The sequence below is a fragment of the Malania oleifera genome, chromosome 11 (assembly GCF_029873635.1).
Source record: "Malania oleifera isolate guangnan ecotype guangnan chromosome 11, ASM2987363v1, whole genome shotgun sequence".
Taxonomy (NCBI): domain Eukaryota; kingdom Viridiplantae; phylum Streptophyta; class Magnoliopsida; order Santalales; family Ximeniaceae; genus Malania; species Malania oleifera.
Window position 1 is genome coordinate 4346808 of NC_080427.1, and position 25920 is coordinate 4372727.

The window sequence follows — 25920 nt, forward strand, 5'->3', positions numbered from 1 at the left end:
AATAAAAGATTTAAAAAATATCTCATGCCAATTAAGTGCAAGTGTAGAAATTGGCAATTTCGTACCACCCATCAGTTAGTTCCACTTTTGCAGCATCAGTCTTTTGAGCCCCATTTAATGCCCCAGGGACAGTCTCAAATGACCCACAGACAGTCTCAATCTTCAGATCACAAGAATGAATAGCAGATATGCATAGCACCATCATTGAAGAAGGTGACGCATCTCCTTCCAGGATTCTCTTGATTGCAGAATTATGGCCATGATTTACTTCTCTCTCATATCTATGCAAATGTATCTAAAACATGTTATCATGGCCATCTCAAGAAACCCAAAGGCAAAGAGATAACCCGGTATGATTCAGTACCTATATTTTAATTCCTCAAGCACATTGGATACTTTCAGAAATTTTCCCATTGATTTAGTTGGGTAGCATCTCTCATAACATGCAAGTTTCCAAACAATCCATTTGTAGTGGTTTGCAACCCACCTACAGAGATAAATGCGGATAAGTACAGACAATGGAACCATACTATGATTTGCGAACAAAAGGCCTAAAAATTAATGGCAACACAAATCTTAATGCCTGAACTACTTCAATTTCTAAAATATCCAGTATATATTAAATGGCATTGGAATTTTAGGTTGTCCACGAGCAATTCACATTACCAAGCAATTACATATTCGATGTACTGATGTCACATGACTCAACTAATGTGACCTAATATACAACACTATTCCAATAGCTTACATTGCCACTAACTTATACAAAGGTTAATACAGCAAAGCTGAAAACCAGATCCTTCAAAGGAAAGCTTATGGCAAACCCCTTTATTTGGTGAGCTGCAAAAAGTTATTTGTTGCAATTTAAAAGCTTCACAGAAAATCAAGGATATAGAAGTTCTACTCTTTGGAGACATATTGCATAGAGGCCCCAGATTGAACCAAGAGCTGGTAAAAAGCTTCAACTCCAATGCAATCTAAACCAGATTCATCATGAAACAAATACTTCTCTGCATTATCTGGAGTCATCCTTCTTATCTTGTCTGGAAGCTTCTCCAACTAGATCCACTCAATATAGTAAGAAGGGTGTCATTAGCACAAAACATAAACATTCTAAACACAAAAAATAATAGCTCTTATGGTGCATGTACCATGTCCCACTGGGATGGAGGCACTTCAAAATATTCCTTAACATACATTCTTGGGAGCAGGACTGGGTATCTAGTAGAAACCCTTCTTCTGCAGCAAGAATCTTCAGGTGCTAAAGTGGATAAACCTAACAAATTAAATGCCTTAATAAGAGACCATAAACTATTATAACAAAAAACAAGATTAAGTTACAAGCTTTAATAACATGAATTTACCATTAGGCACAAAAGCAACGCTACTATTTAAAGGGGTACAAAATCTGGAGTTGCGGGGTCTTTTGAATGGAGAGACTGAACTTCTCCTTCCAAGTCTCCTCTTTTCAATTATAGTTTCTTTCTTATTAGCAGAAGCTCTGCAAATGGTATTTGAGATGTCGGCCAGTGGCCTGTCTGACAACATTCCTGGAGAATTAGTTGTGCTCGAATCAATGCCACATTCCAAGGAATTCTCTGTTAAGGTGTGAGGTGCACAGTGTATCATCTTTGAAGGTTTCTGCAGTGAAGGAATCTTACAGGTTGGCCTACTAACATTCTCATGGTCATTAGCATCAAAATTCTTGATCAAGTTTTCTGCAGAATGCATATACCCTGACATGATTGATGACCCCAATTTGTTAGAAGCAGAGTGCAAAGGAGATGCAAAGCTTCTTGTCATCTGTTTTCTCTTAGCAGTTTCTTGGTAGGTAAAAGAAGCGTTCGGATCATTTTCATTCTTAAAAGAATTATCTTCTATCATTCCAACTTTAATAGATGAAAATTTTGGATATTCTGCATTCCCTTCCTCTAAGAATGTTCCTAGTTCTGGGTCACCAAGAAGGCTCCTTGCACGTCGCAATGCATCACTTGAAACTGATATAGATCTTCCACCTGCGGTATGGAACTTTATTGGAGGTGGTTTAAGAGCAGAATCACACATTCTTGGTTGCATGGGATTTGGAATGACATTTATTTTCAAATCACTTCCTAATAGAACAGTTTTAGAACTAAATAAAGGTGTTGAAGTGGACGTAGCATCCATAGTCCCCATATTATTGATACCAATTCTCCTCTCTAAATTAGATAAATTTGGTATCCTGCTTGATTCACTGTCATTGGATTGCTTCTTGATATGATAAGTGTCACTTTCTTCCAATTCCAACAATGTTTTGGCTCTGACAAGACCTGCAGAAGATATGTTTACCATTTTCCCTGTGCCTGTGTGAAAAAGAGAATTGGGGAAACCATATCTATCTTCCCCAGCATGCACTTGTCCTGCAAAACACATTAGGGCCCCATTCAAAACTCAAAATATGTTAGAAAAAGAAAGGAAAATACAAAGGAATCTACATTTTCATGTTTGTTTATCAAGGAAAGTGAGAAAGAAAATAAATATATATATATATATATATACACATATATATATACCAAATACATAAACAAAATTTTGATATTACCCATCATTAATATTTGATTTTTCCTAATTTTTAGTTATATGAAAACAAACTTTCAGTTTTAATAGTATTTAATATAAAAAGGAAAATACAATGCAAAATGAGTTTCCTCTTTATTTTCCTTTCCTTTTCTTTCCACAAGCAAAATCGTTGATCCAAATGGACCCTAGAGGTTGAACATCATATATATCAAAGTAAAATCATACATGAGTTTAAAAATACATCAGTAGCTATTAAGCAAAATTAGTGCTGAATTCAGCCATCCAAAGCAATAAAATTACTTCCTAAATGCTAACCAAATCATAGCTAAATCTAGGATTGCTCGCCTCAAATTCAAAAATTCTGGATGACTGCTATATTAACTACCAAGCATAAATAATACAATCAATTGAAATATTACTGACAAAAGCATATCCAAATGATTCCTCCAGCAAATTTTAATCCAAAACAGATGAGAAACTCAATTTCAAATGTCGCCATTTGCCAAAGAAGTACATTTTTTATTTATATTTCTTTGTGTCAATACATCTGTCCAAAGTTGAGGATTAATGAGTTGAATGTTCATATAAAAATAAAATTTAGAAAGAAAAAAAAGCGTACGAGCAAAGAAAGAAATTGGTACCAGTATCAGTACAATCGTCATCCCCAAGAACAGATAGTGCTTTCGCAATTGAAGACTGTTTCACCGCCACCGATTTTCCTAATCCGGTTCGAAACATCGGAGCACTCCCAGTTCCAGTAGCGCGATTCTCTGGAAGCTTCGAACAACCTGCGCCAAATAAATCAAAAATCACACTTCAATACGCACGAGAGAGAGAGAGAGAGAGAGAGCAACCTTGAAAGAAGAGATCTGCCATGGAGGGGAGACGAGCAGTGGAGCTGTCGAGTTGAATAAAAGCACTCTGTTCTTGTGGTCTTGCCTTTTCCAGGGATTTGGTGTTGAGCTCCGGACGGGAGGTCTCCCACCGGAAACCGTTTCCATCATCGGTGAAGATATGCCACGTCGACATTCCCGACGTTTGCTGTATCCGTCTCGCCGCTAAGGTCTTCCGAGAGGAGACAGTCTCCGACTCGTGCCACTATGAATACTTTCAGTGCTACATTTTTTCATCTTTTGTTTTTTTGGCGGGAAGTTGAAAGTGATTTGAGGTGTGCCTCGGATGATTGGGCAATTTGGGCAGTCCCTCCATCCTTTCGAATAGGAAAATATTGCCATAAATTAATCATAGCTGGACAACTTACTAGAACTCTTTCTAAGTAAAACTATGTCTAGATACCAAAATGGATAATTATGAAAGGAAAAGAGTAAAGAAATGTACCTTTTTTTAACTTTTGAAGTCTTCTCTAGATTCTTTTTGGACGATGCCTTCCTCATTCAGGCTTAAGCGATAACAGGACTTCAACCCGTAAAAAAGAAATTCACACAAGAAAGAGATTTAAAAAACAAGTGTGTATTTAATTGAATTCTCTCAATTGCTCTCTTCGAACAAGAGGGTTGGAGCTCCCTTAACTAGGCAAACTATTAGAAGGATAAGCACAACTTGCTTCCTCATCCAACATATGCCGACTTGAAAATGACATAAAGTAATAAAACAAATAACTTAAAGGAGAGGACAACACATATCTTGCTGACTCATCTCTTACTTTTATACATGAAGTAATGTCTCTTTACTTTTACAAAAGAAATATGGATACTTTTTATATATACGACAAGTGATACTCTACTTTATTTTAAAAAGAATATATGCTTGATATAACCGAATCAATTAGTTCGCTTCATCCAGTCTGGGATATGATACTTTTCTGGACTAGTATCTGACAGCTAGTTTGATTTTTGATTGTGAAATCTTCACTTTTCAAAAATACTTGAGTGCTCCAGTCCTTCAAGCGCTCCAATAATTTCATCACTGTTGTCTTAGACTTTGGCTAACTCTGTCAATACTTGCTTCAGTTCATTATGAACTACTTTAACCGATGGTAGATGGGAGTTCTAATTTCTAATCTCACTGAGCATCTTACATGCTTTAATTGCGTAATCTGCTAATTTGGGGTCTTCCGAGAATTGTAGGAACGTTCCTTCAATTGCTACCAATGTTTCAAAATCAGCAAATGACATAGTTTGAAGCTGCTCTTGCTTCTAATAAATAAATTCCCCAAATAATTTGAATAATTTCATAATTTTTTTTGTGTTTATAAAGATTATTCCAATCAACTTCATATGGTTCTTCTTCCACAATGGTTGAAACGGTGTCGTCTCTCCAGCTTTCTGGAAAGAGATTCCAAAACAAGATTTTGCCAGTTCTTAACTGGATTGGTTCAATGTAACCTAACTACCATAATTTTCCTAGATCTACAAAAGTCAAAATATTTCGCACTAAGGGTGGTAACCGATTAAAAAATTGTCCGATCTTTCTAAACCCAAAGAACTCTACTTCTCCTGTTCTTAAGGCTCTCTGAGCTACCAAAAAGAATTCTGGTTGAAGACTGCTAGGAATATGAAATTTAGGGATTCTGAGTTCAGTTTTTCTCCGATACTTCTCAAGTTCTCGAAATTCTTCTGCTTCTCTAGATCTAGAGATAAACAAACTATTTTCTAGATTGTCTACTACAATTACTCTAACCATTATCTACTGATGAATGATCTTAGCAAATTTTTCTATGTCAAATTCTTTATGGGCTTCTAAAATGGCTTCTAATTCTTCTAACATTTCAACTACTCCTTTAAGGCAAATAGAAACAGGTGCATTTGCTGGTATTGCTGGATTAACTATTATTCCTTTTAGCAATTTCCTTTTTCTCTTGGAGATCTCTGGACTCCTTCCTAGAAAGTCTTCAAGAACTAGATCTTTAAGTTAGTTTCTCCTTCCTAGAGATTTGAACTATCCTTATTAGATTCTCTTTCTAAGTCACAATTCATTTTCTCCACTGTCTCGTTACTAATTTCCTTAGCCTTCTTGACCCTTGGATTCTGCGGACATTAGGTACTGTAATGACCATATTGGCTACATACAAAGCATTGAATATGATTTTTGTCTTTTGCCTCTGAAAGCTTACTGCTCTCGTGAAGCTTACTACCTCTGGCATCTGTAGATTGGACTTCCGTCGTTCTGATTATCTGAGTCCTTTTTTTGTCTTTGATTGTTGTTAAAGGAATTTTTGTTAAAGGAATTTCTCCCTTCTCCTCCTCTCCTGAAAGTTGAGGCTGGTTCCTTCAAATATTTCTTTTCCTCTATGAACTTTACAATGGGGCATACTGCCGCTTTGTGTTGTTCATTGCACAGAGGACATTTCTGGCTATTGCTGTTGCTGGCCATCTTTCCTACATGTAATTAGATATCTGATTAAAGCATCTACAACAATATTATCTCTACCTTTAATATGTTCTATAGAAAAGGAGTAATGCTGAAGCTCATTTCTCCATCTAACTAATCTAGCTTGCATAAATCGTCTTAATTTTAATCCCATGAAATTCTTCACATAGGAACTATCAGTTCTGACGATAAATGCTTTTTCCTAAAAACAACTCATTGGTGTGAATACCTATCACTACAACAAGAAGTTCTTTCTCATGTACTAGGTAGTTTTTTTCAACACCATTTAAGCATCCGCTCCAATATCTGCTAAGGTGTTCTGTTTTATCAAATTTTCTAATTTTTAAAACACATTCCCAGGCTATATTAGAAGCATTAGTTTCTAGGATAATTTATGATTCAGTCCCATATGGATATTCTAATCTAGGTAGATTATGAATATCATCCTTAAGGATCCTAATTACTTTAGTATCTTGTTCTTCCCAGTTCCACGGATTCTTACTAGAAACCTTCCTTTGGATTGGTTGGGTTTTATCCGCAAGGTTTCAGATAAATTTTCTGGCATAATTTAGAATTCCTAGAAAGCTTTGACACTGCTTTCTCTCTAGAAGTTCATCTGGAAACTGTAATAGTTTTTCCGCTGTGTGGTTGGAACTCCTCTCCATTTCCATAAATTCTTAATCCAAGGAATTCTATTTCTAGTTTTGCCCATATGGTTTTTCTCTCTAAAAGTACCATTCCTTCACATATAAACACTTGAGCTACTTGCTTTAAATGTTTATAGTGATCATCCATATTCCCAATGAATATCAAGACATCATCAATATATATGGCCACAAACTGTGACATACCACTAAATGCCTTGTCCATTCTTCTTTGGAATATTCCTGGGGGAATTCTTTAAACCAAATGGCATTACTAATCATTCATAAAGGCCTAGGGGCGTCATGAATGAAGTAAGGTTTATTGCATTCTCTTTGATCTTAATTTGCCAAAATCCTAACTTAAGATCAAATTTAGAATACACTATCAGATTTTCTCTCCTAATCCTATTCCTTAGTGACTCCTGATTAGGGAGATTATAGTGATTATCCTTTGTGGCTTTTTTTAGTTCTCTATAGTCAATTACCTTCCTCGCCTTGCCTCTCACTTGCTCAACGTGGTTCATGACCATGAAAGCAACACTCCTATGATGGCTTTGATTGTGCCTAATTAATCCCATTTTTAATAACTCCGGATTCTATTTCTCAAATTCCTCTATCAATAATTTAGGATAGGCAATTCTTTTACTGCAAATGATCATATTTGGATCTTTCAGAGCGATTTCAGCCTCAGGCATGACCTTCTGCCATAATGCTTGAGGGTTATCTGACCAGTTTTTTTAGAGTAAAGCCTTAACTTCTTCTATCTGGCCATTACTTTCTATTGTATGATTTACTTTTAAGATTTCTCCTCCAACAAAAATTTTCCATTCATCAAGTTTCTCTTGATAAACTCATAGTTCTTTTTTCTCCCATTTCTCTATCATTATTGGCTCCTGCCCTTTTTGATAGCTAACGAAGTGGGAATAAAATGATTGTCTAATATAATCCCTTCTGAAAATACTATGAACGACTGGTATCTTTTAAGGATTAAATTTCCTAGGAGAAAATCGTCAGGTAATTTTGGAATTAAGCAAATTATTTGTTCCTCAAATACCCTTCCATTTAGAGTTATCTGAACATTTCTTGTTATCTCTCCAATCTGCACTGTTACTTAATATAACTTGAAGATTAGCTGATTCCCAGTTTACTTTTGGAAATCTAATATGTGTGCATGACCAGATACATCCAGTATCAATTAAGGCTATACATTCAATCCTACTGATTGATATGCTTACAAGTGTTGCCTATTCTTCAATTTTAGTACTTAAAATGGATGTTCTCATGTATGCTACTTGGGATTGATCTACATGCTCCTGATACACAAATGTATCCATTGTGTTTCTTTTTGGAAGAATAGAATATATATTAAAGTTTGAAGCAATTCAAGATTCAAATACAGAAATCATCTAAATGAGGAAATAAATTAAAGTTATTATATTTAATGAAGCTCTCCAACTCTGATATTTTAAGAGCACACTCAACAAGATAGTGAGTTAAGTCATATAATGTTCCTTGAGATAAAAAATAAAGAATAATCATTAAAAATAGATGAAAGACGCATTATCATGAAGGATAGCTAAAGAATCCCATGTTAGAAAGCTCCTACAAATAATATGGGTCCACTACTTTCTTTACATTCAATCGAATATAAACAAAAGATAACTTTTTAATTGGAAGCATGTTCAACTGCTTCTCGAATTGTTGTGGCTTCAGCTTAAAATGAATAGAAGGCTTTGAATTTAACCCCTTTTAGCTAACGAACCTCCTTTGAACTGGATCGAAGAACTAAGCCAACCAAGGTAAAGTCTAATCTTCCCCAAGAAGCATCACAAGAGATGATCTAATTAAGATTAGAATGATAAAAAAAATCATGCAATGAACCTAAATAACACCGGGGCTAATTAGAACCCCCCTCCTTTTTGTTCAACAAACCGCAATCCTATGAAAGACAAGAACAAAGTTCATTTATGATTTTAAAGGATTCAAATCAATGTTATCAAAATAAAATTATTTCTTCACCTCTAGATGAGCCAAGCAAAGGTTGCAATGTTGGCAAGGAAAACCAAAATACCATCATTGGCCCATCAAGTTGGTTAGTAAAATTTAAAACATACTACCTAAATTTCAAAACCAAACATTCTTGTTTGAATCAGTGAGGCAAACCAAATACATTGTATCATAGGGCATTGGAGAAATAAATAGTTAACAAATTCAACATGGAAGTCACAAAAAGGACACCAAATATCATCACGCTCTATAAGTTCATGCTTCAAGTTCAACCTTTGTTGACCTTATAGGTCACACCCGATTTTGATAATGACAAATACTCTAGTATTTGATAGCCTTCAAGTTTGTGTGCAGGTTTATATTTGCAAATCAATTGATGGCTCCTGAAGACCCTAAAGATTATTTCTTGTTGTAATTTATATTATTTGGGTCTGTAATAATTTATATCGGTCTGTAATAATCTCCACATGTCATGTATGTAGGTTTTTGTAAGCTCAAAATGACCGTAGATTGACTATAGGGACCGAATGACCTTAGGGCACCCTTCGGTCGACCGAAGGTCAACCGATGTTAGGTTTTTGGGCGTACTTGAAAAGACCTTAGGTCCCAACACATATGCACTATTAAGTCCCCATCATCATTCATAATTTGGGGAATTAATTGAAGTGAAATTGGGCTAAATTGCAAAAATTGAGAGAGGTTGGGCGACTGAACCCTAAGTGAACAAATCACCTCGGGCGCCCGAATTGTTGAGAAGTCAATAGTTGACCAAGCTCTCGAGAGACCGAACCTGTTTTAAACATATCTTCCCCGAGTGCCTAAACCCTCTGAAAGGAACCCCTCACCAACTCGGGCTGCCGAGGAAATCAGTTCAAAATAGGCCCGGGCAATCGAACCTCTGAGTTCAGGCTACTAACCCGCTGATTGAGCACCCGAATGTACGAACAAATGTTATTAACTTTTGTTCGGGCTATCGTACCAAGACTCGGGCTACCAAACTATTTTAAATATTTTTTTAAAGTGAGTCTATTCGGGCGATCGAACCTTAGATCAGCCACCCGAACCTTCTCGGGTTAAAAGTATTTTACCCAAGGTAAACATGGGTTAATTTGGGTTAATATTTCTTTAGCATTTTAGAACTTTTCTAACAATACCCTGAAGGTTCCAAATGGTTATATTTTTTACCTTGTCTATAAATATAGGCTCATTTGTGTGGATTAAGTAGAGATTAAGACAAATCATTAGCCAAAATTCTCTCAAACTCAAAATTCCATTTTTCCTATAATACTTCTAAACACTCTCAGACCTTCATTTCATTGATTAATCTTAGCTTTGTGAGAGTTCTTGCTTAGATTATTGCTTAGTATTATTGCTCATACTCCCATTAATTTGCTTGGTTGATTGGTATTGATTTTGGGGAGTTAAGCAAGGTTTTTCCCATAAATTTTATTTAATAAATCTTGTGTTGGGAAAAACATAGTAGATTGAGGATCTTCACATTGTCATTGCAAGATTCCTATAACTTGATTTTGTTGTGCAAAATATTTTCTACAAGCTATAATATTTTCAAACTACTCTTGTGCGTATTTCATTGAAGGAAAATATTTTGAGTTAGTTTGAATATTTGATTAACATCTTTGAAACCCTGATTTGCTATTGAGATTTGATATAATTTGTTACAAAGATATAGCTTGTTTAGAACACTCTTGAGCATACTTGTTATCACATCTTGTTGAGTGTTGCTTGCATAAAGATACACATCACTGAACTTACAATTTCGTATATTGTTGATGTGTGGTTGATAGAGTATACTGTGTGTATTATATTACATACCTTCTTAGTTAAGAAGCACATTTCCATGTACGTAAATTCAAATTGATTGTATTCCAAGCGTGGGGCCAGAAGAGGGAGACTAGCCCTATTAAATAGTCCTAGAATGGCTTAAACTTGGTTAGGAAAGCTAGGTGCGCCATCCCGATAAGGTGTGTTGGTTGAGGTCAGCCCCTTGAATTGACCTAGTTGTAACTGGTGCATCTCCACCCATTAAGTGATCTTTAGTGAAATCCTTGGGCTTGCGAGCTAGAGGCGAGGACTTAGGCGCAGTTGGCCGAACCCCGATAACATTTCTTGTGCGTGCTTTTAATTTCCACATTTTAAATTCCAACACATGAATGTTTATATTTTACTATTGTGAATGATTGGGTTTATAATTGTATAGACAGACCCTAGGTTGAGTAATACTGTTGATTTGGATAAACTTAAGTAGGACAAAATTTTAAATACCCAATTCACCCCCCTCTTGGGAATACACCAAAGCTAACAACCTTGTAGGCAACTAATTGAACAACAAGTTCCAAAAAAATAGTTTGATCTTTGGCCTACAATTGATCTTCCAGATCCACCTTTATCATGTTAATTTGGATTGATCTATTGCAAAAAAAGTTGGAGAATCAAAACCCCATCCATTTTTGGAAAATAAAAAGTGATAAGCCAACTTAACTAAAAACAAACCATTCTCAACTAGTAACCAAATCCACTTATTGCCCATAGTGGTCTTTAGAATAGGTAGTTTCGCAATAATACAACAAATGTGTGGGCCAAAATGACAAGCTAGGAGGGTTTGAATTGGGTTTAATAAAAATTAGGGCAAAAAGCACTCGCCTCCCTCGAGGTTTGGCAAAAATACAAATACCTCCTATGAGATTTCAAAAATAACATAAACATCTCCTAAGGTTTCAAAAATGTCACAAACTTCCCTTGAGGTTTGCCAAAAATATATTTACTTCCCCTAAAAAAACTTATCTTTTTTTTGTAAAATACAAGGGAAAGTTTGTGTCTTTTTGACAAACCTCGGGGTCATTGGAATTCTTGAAACCTCAAGGGAGGTACTTGGAATTTTTTAAACCTTAGGGGAGGTCATTGTTCTTTTACCAAACTTTAGGGGAAGTTAGTGTCTTTTGTCCTAAAAGTTAATTGTTTGATATCAAACTCAAAGTAGATAAAACAAATAAAGCATATACATAAAATATAAAGCAATCAAATAAAAAAGAGTAAAAAAGAGAGATATGCAATGCTTTATAATTGTTCAGTTATCCCTATCAACGTCCACTCTCTCAAAGCCAACCACCTTTAGGTTTCACTAAACCTCTTGTTTAAACGATGATAAGGACACCAATACACCCTTTACTTTCACGGAGGCAAATGATTACCCAAAAAAAAAAATTCCTTACAAGGAAAGATATGCAAAGTTAAAGTATAACAAAACAACTCTCAAAGAATATATGCAAAAGATGTCACAAGAGGTTTTAGGAAAAGTGAATAAGTTGAGTTACAAAAAGAGAATAAGATAGAAGAGAGTTTAAACACTTGAGAATTCAATATAGAAAGCTTCTCTTCACTCCTTAGGCTTAAAAGGAAATATTTATAAAGCTCTCAATCAAACTAGCCATTGTTTACTTGTTAGAATAAGTCTACTATTTAGATTGGTCAAGCGGTCTTACAAGTCAGTCAACAAGGAACTATTTAGAGTACAAAATTAACCATTGGAGTATGCTTCTTTTTTTTTTTATGGGTTGATCGACCGCTTAAGCTTTCTGCTTACGACAGTTGATCTACCATAAATGGGTGGTGGACCACTTGCACATTTTTCTAAAGCTAGTCGACCACCCCTCCTTGACTAGCCCTCTTGGGCAATCGACTGCCCCTATTAGTAGCCTAGAACAATCTCTCAGTTTTGTTTGCATTTTTTCAATTTAAGTGCTTGTGCCATAACCTTCATATTCTTAGAGATATACAATTTATAATTCAAGACAATTTGAGATAACTAAATACAATGTACAATAAATAAGTTCTTCAAGTCTTCTATCAAATCTTCAACTCTAATAGCTTAATCTTGTTAAACATAACTAAAACATACAGTCATTAGTACAAAATAGTTGGTTATCATCAAAACTAGAATGAAAAGTAGGGTTTAAGAAACGTTTGTTAGAAAATATAATAAAAGCTCACCCTATGCCAAAAATGATTTTAAATTCCACAAACATACTTTTAAGAAATGCTCAAAATTATCTCTTGGAATAAAAGAGAAAGAGAGGAATGCCTAGAATCCAAAGAACGCCCTAACGTAAGAATTGTCATCTAACAAAAAAACATGCAAGGTTTTTTTTCCCAATGTATGAATTTCTTTGAAATAATTTCAAACCTTAAGAAGCTATGCTTGGAAATTTAGCACTCTAAATATGAAAATGAGGAAATAGAAAGCCTTGCATATTTTAGCCCAAAAAGACTTTGGTTTATCCAATGCGCTATACCTATTTTAAATGAGAGCCCTATTTAACAAATTAAAATTCTTGAAACCAAGACCACTCAACGAAGAAGGAGCACATAGGTTTTTCCACTTGATATGGTGAGGTTTAAAAAAATTACCCTTAGAGCCCATGGCTCCCACAAGAAATCTCTAATTTGGTTATTCTAATTCCTTACACATAGGGGTAGGAATTTTCCAAATACTCATATCACAAGTAGGTAAACCATCTGTAACTAAATTAACAAGAACACCCCTTCGTGCATAAGGTAGAAGTTTGCCCTCCCAAGACTCCCTTATACTCTCCACTAGCCTATTGTACACTCCTAATTTTAATTGGACCTTAAATATAACAAGATTTTTATTAACATTTATAACAAATACAGGGAAATACACCCTAATTCAAGGAAATACAAGGGAATACACCATAATTCATGGAAATACAAAGACATACACCAAATATAGGAAATAAGGAAAATAAATACATAATACATGGGGGACAAACAAAAAGTAAGAAGTTGCAGAGAATATCCCAAGGATCTTCGCGAGTACCTACATCCAAATTCAGTAAGAAATCAAATAGTCAACGGAGAATATATGAATGATTTCATAAAATAATGAGAGAATTTGCAAGATTGATACATTTCCCAATCCTAATATTTGGCTAAGAATCCATATGGAAAGAAAATCAATCAATCGCAATAGGGAAGAGAATTTTGCTATAGGAAGGAAAGCACGCACATTAGAGGTTCAAAACAAGGAAAGGGTTGAAAAGGGAAGGTTGGAGTGTTACCAATGCTGGCTAAGGGTCCAACCCTATAAATAAGGGACATTTGCAGAGGGTAGAGGGAAGTAAAAAAAAAAAAAAAGAGATCTAAGAAAAGAGAGAAGTGGCGTATTGGTGAGGGCTCGAGGGTGTGAAACCCTAATGAAAAAAAAAAAAAGAAAAAAAAGAAGAAAAGAAACCAAAGCGCAACGTTATACCCTTCTCAGAGAAGAGAGTCACAAAACCCATTGCTCTAGGGCTCCTAACGTCCTACCACTTGAAAGGTACCCAAAAACAAGAGGGAACAAAGGCTAAGACCAAAAGATGTCCCAAACATTGGAGAAGGAGCACAAAAGAAGGAGAAAGCAGGGATAAGAAGACCCAAAGGAGCAAAAGACCCAAGGATAGTTGGATAACATTGCTTTCACTTCCTTAATCATGCTACACTACAGGTATTCAATCGAAAAGGAGTATCTCCCATGCAAACAAGAACATAGAGTCCACAGTCTAACCTAAGCCTATAAAGCCTACCATCTCAATCCAACTGCCCATTGTCCAACTTAAACCCCCAAGTCCAATATTTGGACAACACAAGCCTTATGTCCAAACCCACGAAGGTCCTGAGCTAAACCTAAGCCCCAGTCCCATTTTTCATAAGCCACAGATCCATATTTTCAAAAAAGACTAGAGGCTTGGGCCTAAACAAGTTTTAAAACTCTAGACCCAATTTTAGAAGCCTATTTTTTTTTTTCTAGAACCCACATGGGGCTCGGGGCCCAATTATTATTATTTTTTTTAAAATCCCATTTTTAAACCCAAAGGGATATAGGCCCATTTTTAAACCAAAAGGGCCTTGGGCCTATTTTTTTAAAAGAACCAACCCATTTTTATAAAAACTAGCCCACTTTTAAACCCAAAGGGCCGTGGGCTTATTTTTAAAAGAACAAACCCATTTTTAAACTAAAAGGGCCCTTGGCCCATTTTTAAAAGAATTAGCCCATTTTTAAACCTAAAGGGCCCTGAGACCCATTTTAAAAAAGAACCAGCCCACATTTTTAAACCCAAAGGGACTTGGGACCATTTTTAAAAAGAACTGGCCTATACTTTTTTTAAAACCTTGGGCCTAATTTTTTATTTTAAAAAATAAAATAAAAAATCAGGGCCCATTCTTAAAATCAAAAGAAGGGGCCCAACATTTTTAATATATATATATAAATAATCCCCAGTCCAACTCAGTGGGTTGAATCACCATCGAGTCAACCCAAACCCAACACAGTGGGTCAACTAGCTTGGTGAGCTAACTCACCCACAACTCAGACCAAAGCACGAAACACAGATTAAGGAGATCTGTGTGATTCAAATCTAGACCAAGAAGAATGAAACGGGAGGTGAGGGAAGAACTTATCTTGCTCCGAGGCTTTAGAACCCCCCCCCCAAACCATTTTTTTCGAGCTTGCAAAAAAAAAAAAAAAACACTAGATCAAAGATCAAATAAATACATAGAGCACAAAGGGAGAGAGAGAGAGAGAGAGAGAGAGAGAGAGAGAGAGAGAGAGAGAGAGTCTCACAGATCTAAGAGCATAATAGAGAAGGAGAGAGAGCCTCGTAGAACTGATAGCAGAATTTAGAGAGGGAAACATAGAGAGGAAAGAGGGAGAGAAGCGAATGGAGAAGGGAAAAGAGAGAGAAATGAGCGATAAAATGCATGGAGAAGTAGGGGAAAGGAAGAAAAATCAGTTTTATTTGAAAGATTTAATGGCCACGTGTCACCCCCGCATGGTGACATGTGGCGGGTTCTGGTCCGTATGTTTAAATGGGCGACATGGTCGTTTCAGGACTGTCCGATCTGTGTTTTCTTTAGATGGTTCAGATTGTGCCATGTCAGTGATCTTGGTTCATTGGTCAGGGCCACTTACAATGTGTCATGTGACAGACAAAAAATCAAAATAATATAAAAATAAAATGGATACATGTCACTAACCAGACGGTGACACGTGTCATAGCTTTCAGCTATTAGATCTGTGTTTCTTTATACGGTCCATATTGTACCACGTCATCAATCCCTGACATCCTCCTAGAGGCACTCAGTGGCTGCCATGAGGCAAGGTGACATCACGTTGACGTCACCCTCTAGCAAAAATTAAAAAAAAAAAGGGAATAAAAAATTACTACCATGTGTCACCACTCAGGGTTGACATGTGGCCCCCACTTCTGAATTGGACCACACAAGTTCAGGCCGGTTTATTTTTGAATCGCTTTTTTTGTTATTTATTTATTTATTTTAATTTTTAATTAGTTTTCTAATTTGGAAAAATCATAAACAAATAGGAAAATTTTGAAATAAAAAATAAAAAATATTTTGAAGGTCAAGAAAAGTTTTTTAAAAAAATTGGGATGTTTTGAGCCAAAATAATTGAGGAAAAGTCTTTAAAAAATCCAAAAAAAGATTTTTTTAAAAAAAATTTGGAAAATTTCTACAAAAAATTTGAAAAATCTGGAGTTATTTTAAATATTTTTTTGCTTCTAATTTGATATTTTCCCCAGTTTTTGTTTGTATGTGTCCCTATGATTTTAAAAAGGGCAATGAGGTATTTTACACCTCACCTGTATTAGCTTTAAAGGGGGTTTATCTAATAAGATCCCCTCATTTGGAGGTCTTATGAGACATTCCTAAATCACACCAAGATTTTTAATCTTCTTTTAATTTGTTCATTTATTTATTTACTTTTTTTTTTTTGGTTTTAAAAGGAGTAAATTAAAGATTATTAAATTCAATTTAGGGATAATTCATAATTAATTAGGTATTGTTTGTCAAATGGGCGTGTAAGGGGTATGAATAGTTTCCCCACATATAACTGTACTCCTGATCCCAACTCTGGTATAAGTAGACCAAGACTATTGGTTCCTTGGCCTAGATTTAGTCTAGTGATCAATCAAATGAGTAGTAATTAGATGTTCTAACTGCACCTAGAAAAATAGGTTGGTGGCAAATCCAATTCAAAATTTTCAAAAATTATATTATTATCACCTCGCCTCCTCAGGGCTTGCGCTCCCGAGACGTCGCGACAGCTTGACAACTCTACTGGGGATTTTAGAGAGTCGAACCATTAATTAATTAGGACTTATCCGAAACGTGAATTTAATAAGTCTTTTAATTAGTCCATGATATTTCTTGAATATTATTTGTATAATTGTGAATATTTGCTTGTATATATGTTTAAATAAGCATGTGTAAAGATGGATGACATGTGAGGGTTTAGGGGAATAAGCTAAGCATGTGAACTCACACACTTCCACGAGCCTCCTACTCGGGCTTTGTAATGCCCTGACCCCCTACGAAGGCCCGGAGTGCTACTAATCCACTCAGTTACCTCATAATCCACATTCTAATATCATTCATGTGTGGAAAACATAACTACAATCTTTCAACAAATATAATACTAGAGTTTTCTAAATATATCTATATTCTAACATAAATCATACATCCACTTGTATTCGCATATATACATATCTCCAAAAAATAATCCCTAAATACCAGTATGTTTCACAACCATCCATTACTCAAAAGACTTAAAACATAAAACATAAAATATCTACATCCCAAAATATTATCAAAATTATACCCTTTTCCTCAAAAGTGCTATCACAGCTCGAGCTCTCTAAGCTCGATCTCTTGGAGGTCCTGAAAAAGATTAGTTCATATTTGAGTGAGACACATCTCAGTAAAGGAAGAAACAATATACTAAAATAGTGTGTGGCCAATATGAGTTCATATAACACATAATATTTAACATTTAAAAATTGTTGACATAATTTCTGAAATCATTTTCTGATCCTATTCAAACACATGCAAGATATTTTACTCACGAGATTACCTAAGGATAGTGGTGATTACTTGCCCATACAAGTAGCATCCCTCTACTATGATACATTAGGCAATCCAAAGGTCACAACAGAAGCATAACAGGGTACTCACCTTAGTTAGTAAGCTCTCAAGTGATAAATTAATCTCATACTCACATAGTTCATACAAAAGTTTACTGGCGAAAGCTCCCAAGAATAGGGAAATCTACCTACCCATGCAAGTAGTTTCCCTCTACCCTAGCACGTTATGTAGCCTACTTCTACACTTGATACAACTAGGGCACTCGCCTTTCTCAGCAAGCCCTCGGCAGAAGAGTTTGCCCCGCCCAAACGTAACATGTTTTACTAGAATAAATACTAATAATACCATAACACATTATTTTGTTTGCCATTATTCTGCATCTCTCAACAGTTCGTGTTTTCACCTTTTACTTCATTTCATTTCACTTTACGTGGCTCTTCCCCATTTTATATTGTTCATATTTCACATTTAATTTTCTTTATATTTATTTCCATTTTCATTTCATTTCATTTCGTACCCAGCATCTTTCGGCTGTTTTACCCAGCATTTTTCAACTGTCATACATTTATCCAGTATCTTTCAGTTGTTTTACCCAACATTTTTTAACTGTTATACATTTACCCAGCATCTTTTAGCCTTTTTGCCCAACATCTTTCAGTTGTTTTACCCCGGCATTTTTAGCTGTTTTACCCAACATCTTTCAGCTGTTTTACCCAACATTTTTCAGCTGTTTTACATGGTTACATTAAAATACACAATTAGTATGGTTCATATCATATTTCATTCTTAACTCTTTACTTACTTAGCCTGCATCTCATACATTTAACATATATTTACACAAAACTTACATTTACTCATGCCACACAATTTAGCAATAAAATTCATACATTGCCTATAAAATAAGCCAACCAACATTTAACATTCACATACTAGAAAAATATCTTTAATTTCTTACATAATTATCCTGAAAATATTTTCCACTTGCATCAGTTCATTTTCGCATATATGTATCTAATAAACAACCCTAAACTCGAAAAAAAATAATTTAAATGGTTGGCATTTTAAACCCATACCGAAACATGTACATGTATATATAACAAAATTCATTTTTCATTAAATTCATAAAATTCTGGTTTAATATATATATTTTTCCCTTATTTGCTTTCTTGAACTATGCCAACAGACCCTGAAAAATACCTGCGGCGCTCACCCGAATCCTGAAATTAAAATCCTAGTTCCATTAAATGAACCCTAAATAAAATATTATTTTAATATTTCTTAGGCTTATAAATTCTAAATCAATAATTATATCCTCAAATATAGCCAATTTACTCATTTTCCCAAATCTCACTCTCGCTTTGGAGTGGGGCCTAGAAAACCCCAATTGGAAATTTACTCTAGGCAAAATGACAACGATCGTGACTAGGACACTGTGGTGGTGCCCGATCGTCGATTTAACGACAGATTTAAAGCGAAATTGAGAAATTAGGAAAAAATTGCCTTACTCTAGGAATAGTGCTTAAGCTGCTTCCACGACAAATCCGCTCTAGTTGAAATGTCGGCAATGGAACCAAGAATCCAACGGTACCTTCCGTTTCCTGATCTGTTGCAAATCCGTCAAGAAATTGAGAGAGAGAGAGAGAGAGAGAGAGAGAAACGGACGCGCAGGAAATTTTCACAGGGGGGGCGTGAGTCTTTACAGAAACCAAATCCATCTCCTGAAGCTTCTAAGCTTCAGGAGAGTTACCCTTCCTTATATATATATAATATTATAATAATATATTATATTATATTAATATATTATGTTATATAATTTAATTAATGATTATCATTATTTAATTTAGCTAATTATTTAATTCAATTTAATTTAATTTTAAATTTAAATTATATATATTTACTTTTTTTATTTTATTTTTTTCCTTGGATCACTACAAGCTTTTCCTTCTAGGATTAGATAGGAGTGTAGTACTGTTAGCTCTCATTAGACAATGTCTTTGGGAGTGCGTAAACCACTCCGCTCAGTTTGTACTTTGTCCAAGCCCATTGGGTAAGGATAGGGGACATACTAGGAACTTTTTACCTATAAAGGATTCACTTGTCTATAGTTTTCCCTTCCTTAAGATAAATTCTTGTTGAAAACCTCAAGTGATTCATCCACCTGGGGATGGGATAGGAGCTCCATCCTTCTTGGTGACTTGGTTTAATCTTTGTTATGCTTAGATAATATCCTTAATGATTTATCTCACATTCATTGCATACATGTTAGGCATATCACTACATTGCCAAAATTATGAGATAGCTCGAAATTATGCCATAGAGAGTTTAGTAGTGGTTCACAAGGAAGAGAAGGCTGCCATCCATTCGTATTCCAAGTTCCAGAAAAGTCGTCATGGGAATAGTTTGAATAAAAAGCTCAATATAGTATTACTAGAATGGGTTAATCTGGATAGTAGAATAAACTCTCTGAAAGAATTGAAGAATATATGAACAAGTTGGACAGTTAAAAGACGCCTTAGATTTTCTCGGCTATATGATCACATTGGGTTTTTGCTGCACGTGGTAGTGAAGTTCGAAGTAATAAATGTCTTGGTAGAATTTTGGAATCCCTCTTGTTATTGCTTTACTCTTGAGGGGGTAGACATGGCTCCTGCCATTGAATTCATACGTCTTTGCTACACCTACCAAAGACTTATGGGGCATATGGACACAATTTCGCTGTAACTTTCAGGGGGGAACTATGCAAGGTAATCGAGACCAAAACTCAAAAGATAAACGGACAAATCAAAAAAGAAGCTAAGGGCATTACTTGGGAAGTTTGAAAATTCTGGTAGAAGGGGAATAAAAAGAGGAGATTCATATGAATATGCTAGCCCTTGTGTTGACTTTGGTGCAATCCCAAGAGGGGGGTGAATTGGAGATTTAAAAAATTTTCCTAGGTTTATCTAAGCCAGAAATAGTAATGCACAACCTAGAGGTAGTCTAAATATGTATGAAATTGCAGAGATGATAAATCAATCTATTTTCAGCACATGCAGCATCTCTCAATCAAGCAAATTACGTGTCAACTAGATATGCAATATATTCAGCAAAGAGATTGAATCAAGCAAGAAGCTGAATATAAAACAGGTAAAGTAAAGGTAACACCGAATATGTTATCGGGATTCGACAAATGTGCCTACTTCCCTACCTCAACTCGCAAGCCCGAGGATTACACTACAACTCACTTAACAGGTGAAACAGCACCGATTACAACCAGGTTAAATTTACTAGGGCCGACCTCAACCTTTATACACTCTCTTTATGGGACGAAGAATTCATATCCCATCAATTTCAAGGTGGTAGAGGAAAATACATCTGAACTCCTCATCTTTTTAAGCACTGCGTAAGTAGTTCTAGTGACTCTCTCTCTTACGAACATCCTATTTAAGATACCCCCGTATGGCAGGATGATTCTTTTCCCAGCAGTTTTAACAAGCATCCATTTCATAATTAATTTTGGCAGATCCAATTTTTTCTTCTTGAAGAGGCACCACATCACAAAGTAGTTGAGGTAGGATACATGATCTCTGGATCTAGACTTTGGCAGAATATTATATGTAATCAAGTGGTGAACAACTTTCGCCTCAAGTTTTAAAGATCTATAGTTGGGGGTATGGTTTAGATCAACCATAGGATTTGTCATAACAAGATTAAAAAATATCTCCATAGAAAATTCTTGCTTGATTATCTAAGAGGATACAACATCTGGGCAATCAAACTCTCCTCTCTGAATATCAAAAATCTCATCTAGATATTCATCATCAAATTAGTTGTCAGTCTCAAAAAACCTAGAGTAGTATCCCTGATCATCCTATCCTAAATTAGCATAGAATTATCTTATAGGAATGAGATACATCCCTTTAGCCTGATAGCTAATAAAATCACACCAACCCTGATATTTAAACATTTCCAAGACATTATCAAAATGATTTTGCATAAACTCAATGTCAAGAATCTTACTTAGGTTTGGCTCCTTAAGCCTAAAGGTCCTTTCGTACTTGATCCTTCGATCCATTGAAATGAACCATTCGTTGAGAGCGGTGCCGAATTCAACGCTTCTTGGGTCTCTAGACATGGTAGGATGATGATTTTTGAGTGAAATAAGGGTAATAGAAGGACTGGAAAAAAGGAATCCTTGAGTTGCTTTGAAAGAGACAGGAGAAATGAAGCATTTTTTGCGCTGGTTCTATATATAGACCATGGGTTTGGTTGCCCGGATAAGTGTTTGGTTGACCGATCCACATTAAATGTGGTAGACACTGAGTCTATTTGGTTGGCTAAATTTGAGGTCGGTTGGCTGACTTTTCATTTTCTTATCATCGGTCGTTCAAATATAACAGTTCAAATTGAGTTCGGGTGACCAAACTAATGTGACGTTTCATATTCCAAACTTTGGTTGCCTGAGGTTCAGCTCTAGTCTGCCGAACCACATGTTTAGTAGCCTGAACCTCTTTTCAACTAGAAATTTCGGCCTGAGGTGGTCAATTATGGTCAACATACATGTTCGATCGACTGATGGATTTAGGTTAAGCTGAGTTCAGCCGACCGAACCTAGTCAACCTACCCTTTTGACCTTTACTTGGAAAGGCTAATCCATATGATTGATCAGCTTTAAAAGGAATGATTTTAGGTATGAATGATATATAACAAGACATATTTCCTAAAGCTCAACCAGCCTTCTACCAATATTTTCACATTTTATTCAGTCACACTTGATATATGTCTGCTAAGGTCCGATAACGTATATAACCAAAGAACTACAGGAGAGTAATGTGATTATGTAATTTTCACTAGAGTTCGTTCTTCCTTCGGTCCTAAGGAGTTTCCCCTTTTGACAACCCATGCCATTTTTTCTATTTTTAAGTCTCGATGGGTTAGGACTAGGAGGTTCTTTGATTCTCCAGACCTATTTGGGTTTCACACCTTTCCTCTTAAATGAGCAATCAAATTTTATGTGCCCTTCTTTTTGCACAAGATGCAGGTGGTGTGAGTATATGAACTGGAGGAGGTACAAGCATAATCTTTGGACTCTCTTACAAAATACCCTATGTATAGGTTCTTTCTTTTCCTATTTTCAATTCCATTATAACCTATACCCTTTTTATCTAAAGTCATATTTTGTGAACCTGGCAACTTATTAAAGTTGTCTTTTCCTCTAGTAAAAGTGTAGATGATCTTAGCTTGGTCTTCTATTTTCTTTTCTAAGCCTAACATTTTCAAATCTTTTAGACCTTTGCAAACAGCTTGTAATTTTACAAATTCTTTAGTCATATTGTTTGCTCTATTTCCAAGTTTAGAAATATGAAGATCCTTTTCATTTTCAATTAAAGGTTGGGATCTCACATTATTAAGCTTTGTTTGCAGCATTGCATTCTTGTTATCCAATTTCATTATTTTCAAATCCTTTTCTTTATTAACAAGAATTTGTGATTCAAGCTCTTTGAGAGATACAACATGTTTGTTTTTCAAGAGCATATATTGTTTGTTAATTCTAACAAGAGACTTATGAGTTCTAATATATTCAATTTGCAGTTCTTCATAAGTAGGCATGGTTTCACTGCCAAAACTATCATATGATTCAGTATTAGATGTATCACAAGATATATTGCGTGAATCATTACAAGGATTATTTGATGAAGTAGAAGGGGATGGATTTACCTCCTCATTGGTTAAGGTTATAAAGCACACTTATGAGTTCTAATATATTCAATTTGCAGTTCTTCATAAGTAGGCATGCTTTCACTGCCAAAACTATCATATGATTCAATATTAGATGTATCACAAGAAATATTGCGTGAATCATTACAAGGATTATTTGATGAAGTAAAAGGGGATGGATTTACCTCCTAATCGGTTAAAGTTATAAAGCACTAAATTTCTCCTTCATGATCTTTTGAGATTAAATCACATGGAGTGATAGCCTATTCTTCCTTAGTCACTCCATACTTCTTATCGAGATCCTCCTAAATTTCCTTAATGTTTTGACATGCCATGACTTCATGAAAAATATTAGTATCTAAAGCATAAAATAGAATATTCATGGCATTGAAATTAATTTGCAATAATATTATATCATTCTTATTCAGCTTAAATTCAGATTTGGGAATTTCAACATTATTAACAGTTTTCATAGACATGATATTCCCCTGAGCAATAACTCTCCAAGTCCTCCAATTCAATGATTTTACAAAAATAGTCATTTTAAGTTTCTAATCGGAAAAATTTTCACCAGAGAACCTTAGAGGGCTTGCAAAGAATTTTCCCTTACAGAATGGGAATGCACCAGCGTGAGCCATTGCAATCTTTTTGCAAAAACATTTAAGTCAATGCAACGAAGCTTTGATACCAATTGTTGACTTTGGTACAATCCTAAGAGGGGGGGGGTGAATTGGAGATTTTAAAAATTCTTCCTAGGTTTATCTAAGTCAGCAATAGTAATGCACAACCTAGGGGTAGTCTAAATATGTATGAAGTTGCAAAGATGATAAATCAATCTATTTTCAACACATGCAACACAGTTCCAGTATCTCTCAATCAAGCACAATTACGTGTCAACCAAATATGGAGTATATTCAGCAAAGAGATTGAATCAAGCAAGAAGCAGAATATAAAATAGGTAAAGTAAAAGTAACACCAAATATGTTATTGGGGTTCGACAAACGTACTTACGTCCCCGCCTCAGCTCGCAAGGCTGAAGATTACACTACAACTCACTTAACGAGTGGAGTGACACCGATTACAATCAGGTCAAATTTGTTAGGGCGGACCTTAACCTTTACACACTCTCCTTATAGGGTGGAGAATTCCCACTACAGGTAATGCCTAGATTACAATCAAATGAACTTTTTCGTACAAGTGAAGGTGCTTTTAAACACAAGCAAATTTGTACAACAATATAATCCAAATATGTGCACTCACAGATATATGTAAACTCTCTAAGATGTGTGAGTGTATGTATATATGAGAGTTCAACCTTTGTTTCAACATATGATTTTCAATAAACAAATAATCAAAGGAAGTTAAACACAATCCAAATCAAATATCTCAAAAAATTTATAAATGTAAAGCACACTAGATATTTGGATTTAGACTTGCAAAATCAATATCAAAGTTTGTATGGAAGCTTTCAAATCTTGCAATATGAGTGCCAAGACTAGCAAGAAAAAATCAAGATCTTCCCAATCAAATATTTATAAATGAAATAATATGGGAAAGATCAATTAAGCAAGAACACACAAAAATATATTTTCAAATATGTATGAGTATGTGAGAGCATTTGCCGAGGGAATGATTTGTAAGGGTATAAACAATGACCTCAATCAACTCCCTTGAATCTTGAACTTGATTTGCAATAGATGGGAGCAAATCAAATATACTCTATTGGAATTGGTGTGATCCCAAGAGGGGGGGGGGGGGGAATTGGGTTTTAAAAATTTTTTGGCTAATTTAAACAATTCGCCAATTCACCACAGTATCATATCCCATTCAACATGTATACGTGTATGTAAAGCGAGTTTAACAATAAAAGCAAACATACACGTGTGCAGTATCTTATTTAAATCAAATGTGTGCATGAGAATAATTTCAACATTAAATAAACATTCATACACATGCTAAAATTAAAGTGCAGGAATTTAAATAAGATAGAAAGAGCGACACCAGATTTGTTATCGAGGTTCGGCCAAACCAGCCTACATCCCTGCCTTGGGCTTACCCCCAAGGATTCCACTATACTTGCTCACTTAACCGAGCAGAGCAAAAGCCTTTTACATCCTCTCCTTACAGGGCGAGGAAAATCCCAGTTCAATTTTCGGGCTGAATTAAACCAGTCTCACTTACGGGGCTGAGACTCCCCAGTTCAATTCCGGGCTGAACCGAACTGGTCTCATTTATAGGGCTGAGACTCCCCAGTTCAATTAATGAGTTGAACCCAACCGTTACAATAAAACATTTTTGTACATATGAAAAAGCTTCTAAATACAAGCATGGATGTACACATTAAAGCTCTAGGATGTATGCACTCTTTTATGATATGATTTGAGATTAGTAGAGTAAAGGGTGTGTTTCTAAATAATCAGTGCACAAATATGTGTATGAAAATATGAGTATTATGTTCTCCAACATAGATTTATGCAAATGTGAAAAGCTTGGAGAATCTAGGAGTTAAGCTCAATAAAATGTTTATGCAATAAATAACTTCTCCCAAAATATATTTATCAAAGAATTAATCTGGGAGAACACCTAAGCAATATTCTCAGAAATGTTTTTCAAATATTTAATGCCTATTGAGAATATGTGCAAATGAAATGCCCTAAATAAAATACTCTCCTCAAAGAAGATTTTGAAATAAATACATGAAAGAGAGTTGGAGAGATTTGAATAAAAA

General features: G+C 35.2%; 1 protein-coding gene across 5 annotated transcripts in view; it reads right to left on the reverse strand.

The window, feature by feature from the left end:
* Positions 1-3739, reverse strand: part of LOC131168068 (protein BREAST CANCER SUSCEPTIBILITY 2 homolog B-like) — a 31218-nt gene extending 27479 nt beyond the window's left edge. For all 5 annotated transcript variants that reach the window (XR_009140218.1, XR_009140217.1, XR_009140216.1 and 2 more), the window contains exons 1-7: positions 3414-3739; positions 3201-3347; positions 1365-2399; positions 1152-1276; positions 905-1059; positions 365-487; positions 66-281 (exon numbers count right to left, since the gene is read on the reverse strand). Coding sequence is in view for 1 of the 5 variants with exons in the window: in XM_058127258.1 (XP_057983241.1) it covers positions 66-281; positions 365-487; positions 905-1059; positions 1152-1276; positions 1365-2399; positions 3201-3347; positions 3414-3588 (1976 nt within the window). In the remaining 4 variants the exon portion in view is untranslated. The remainder of the gene's footprint in view (positions 1-65; positions 282-364; positions 488-904; positions 1060-1151; positions 1277-1364; positions 2400-3200; positions 3348-3413) is intronic.
* Between the last annotated feature and the right edge of the window lie 22181 nt (positions 3740-25920).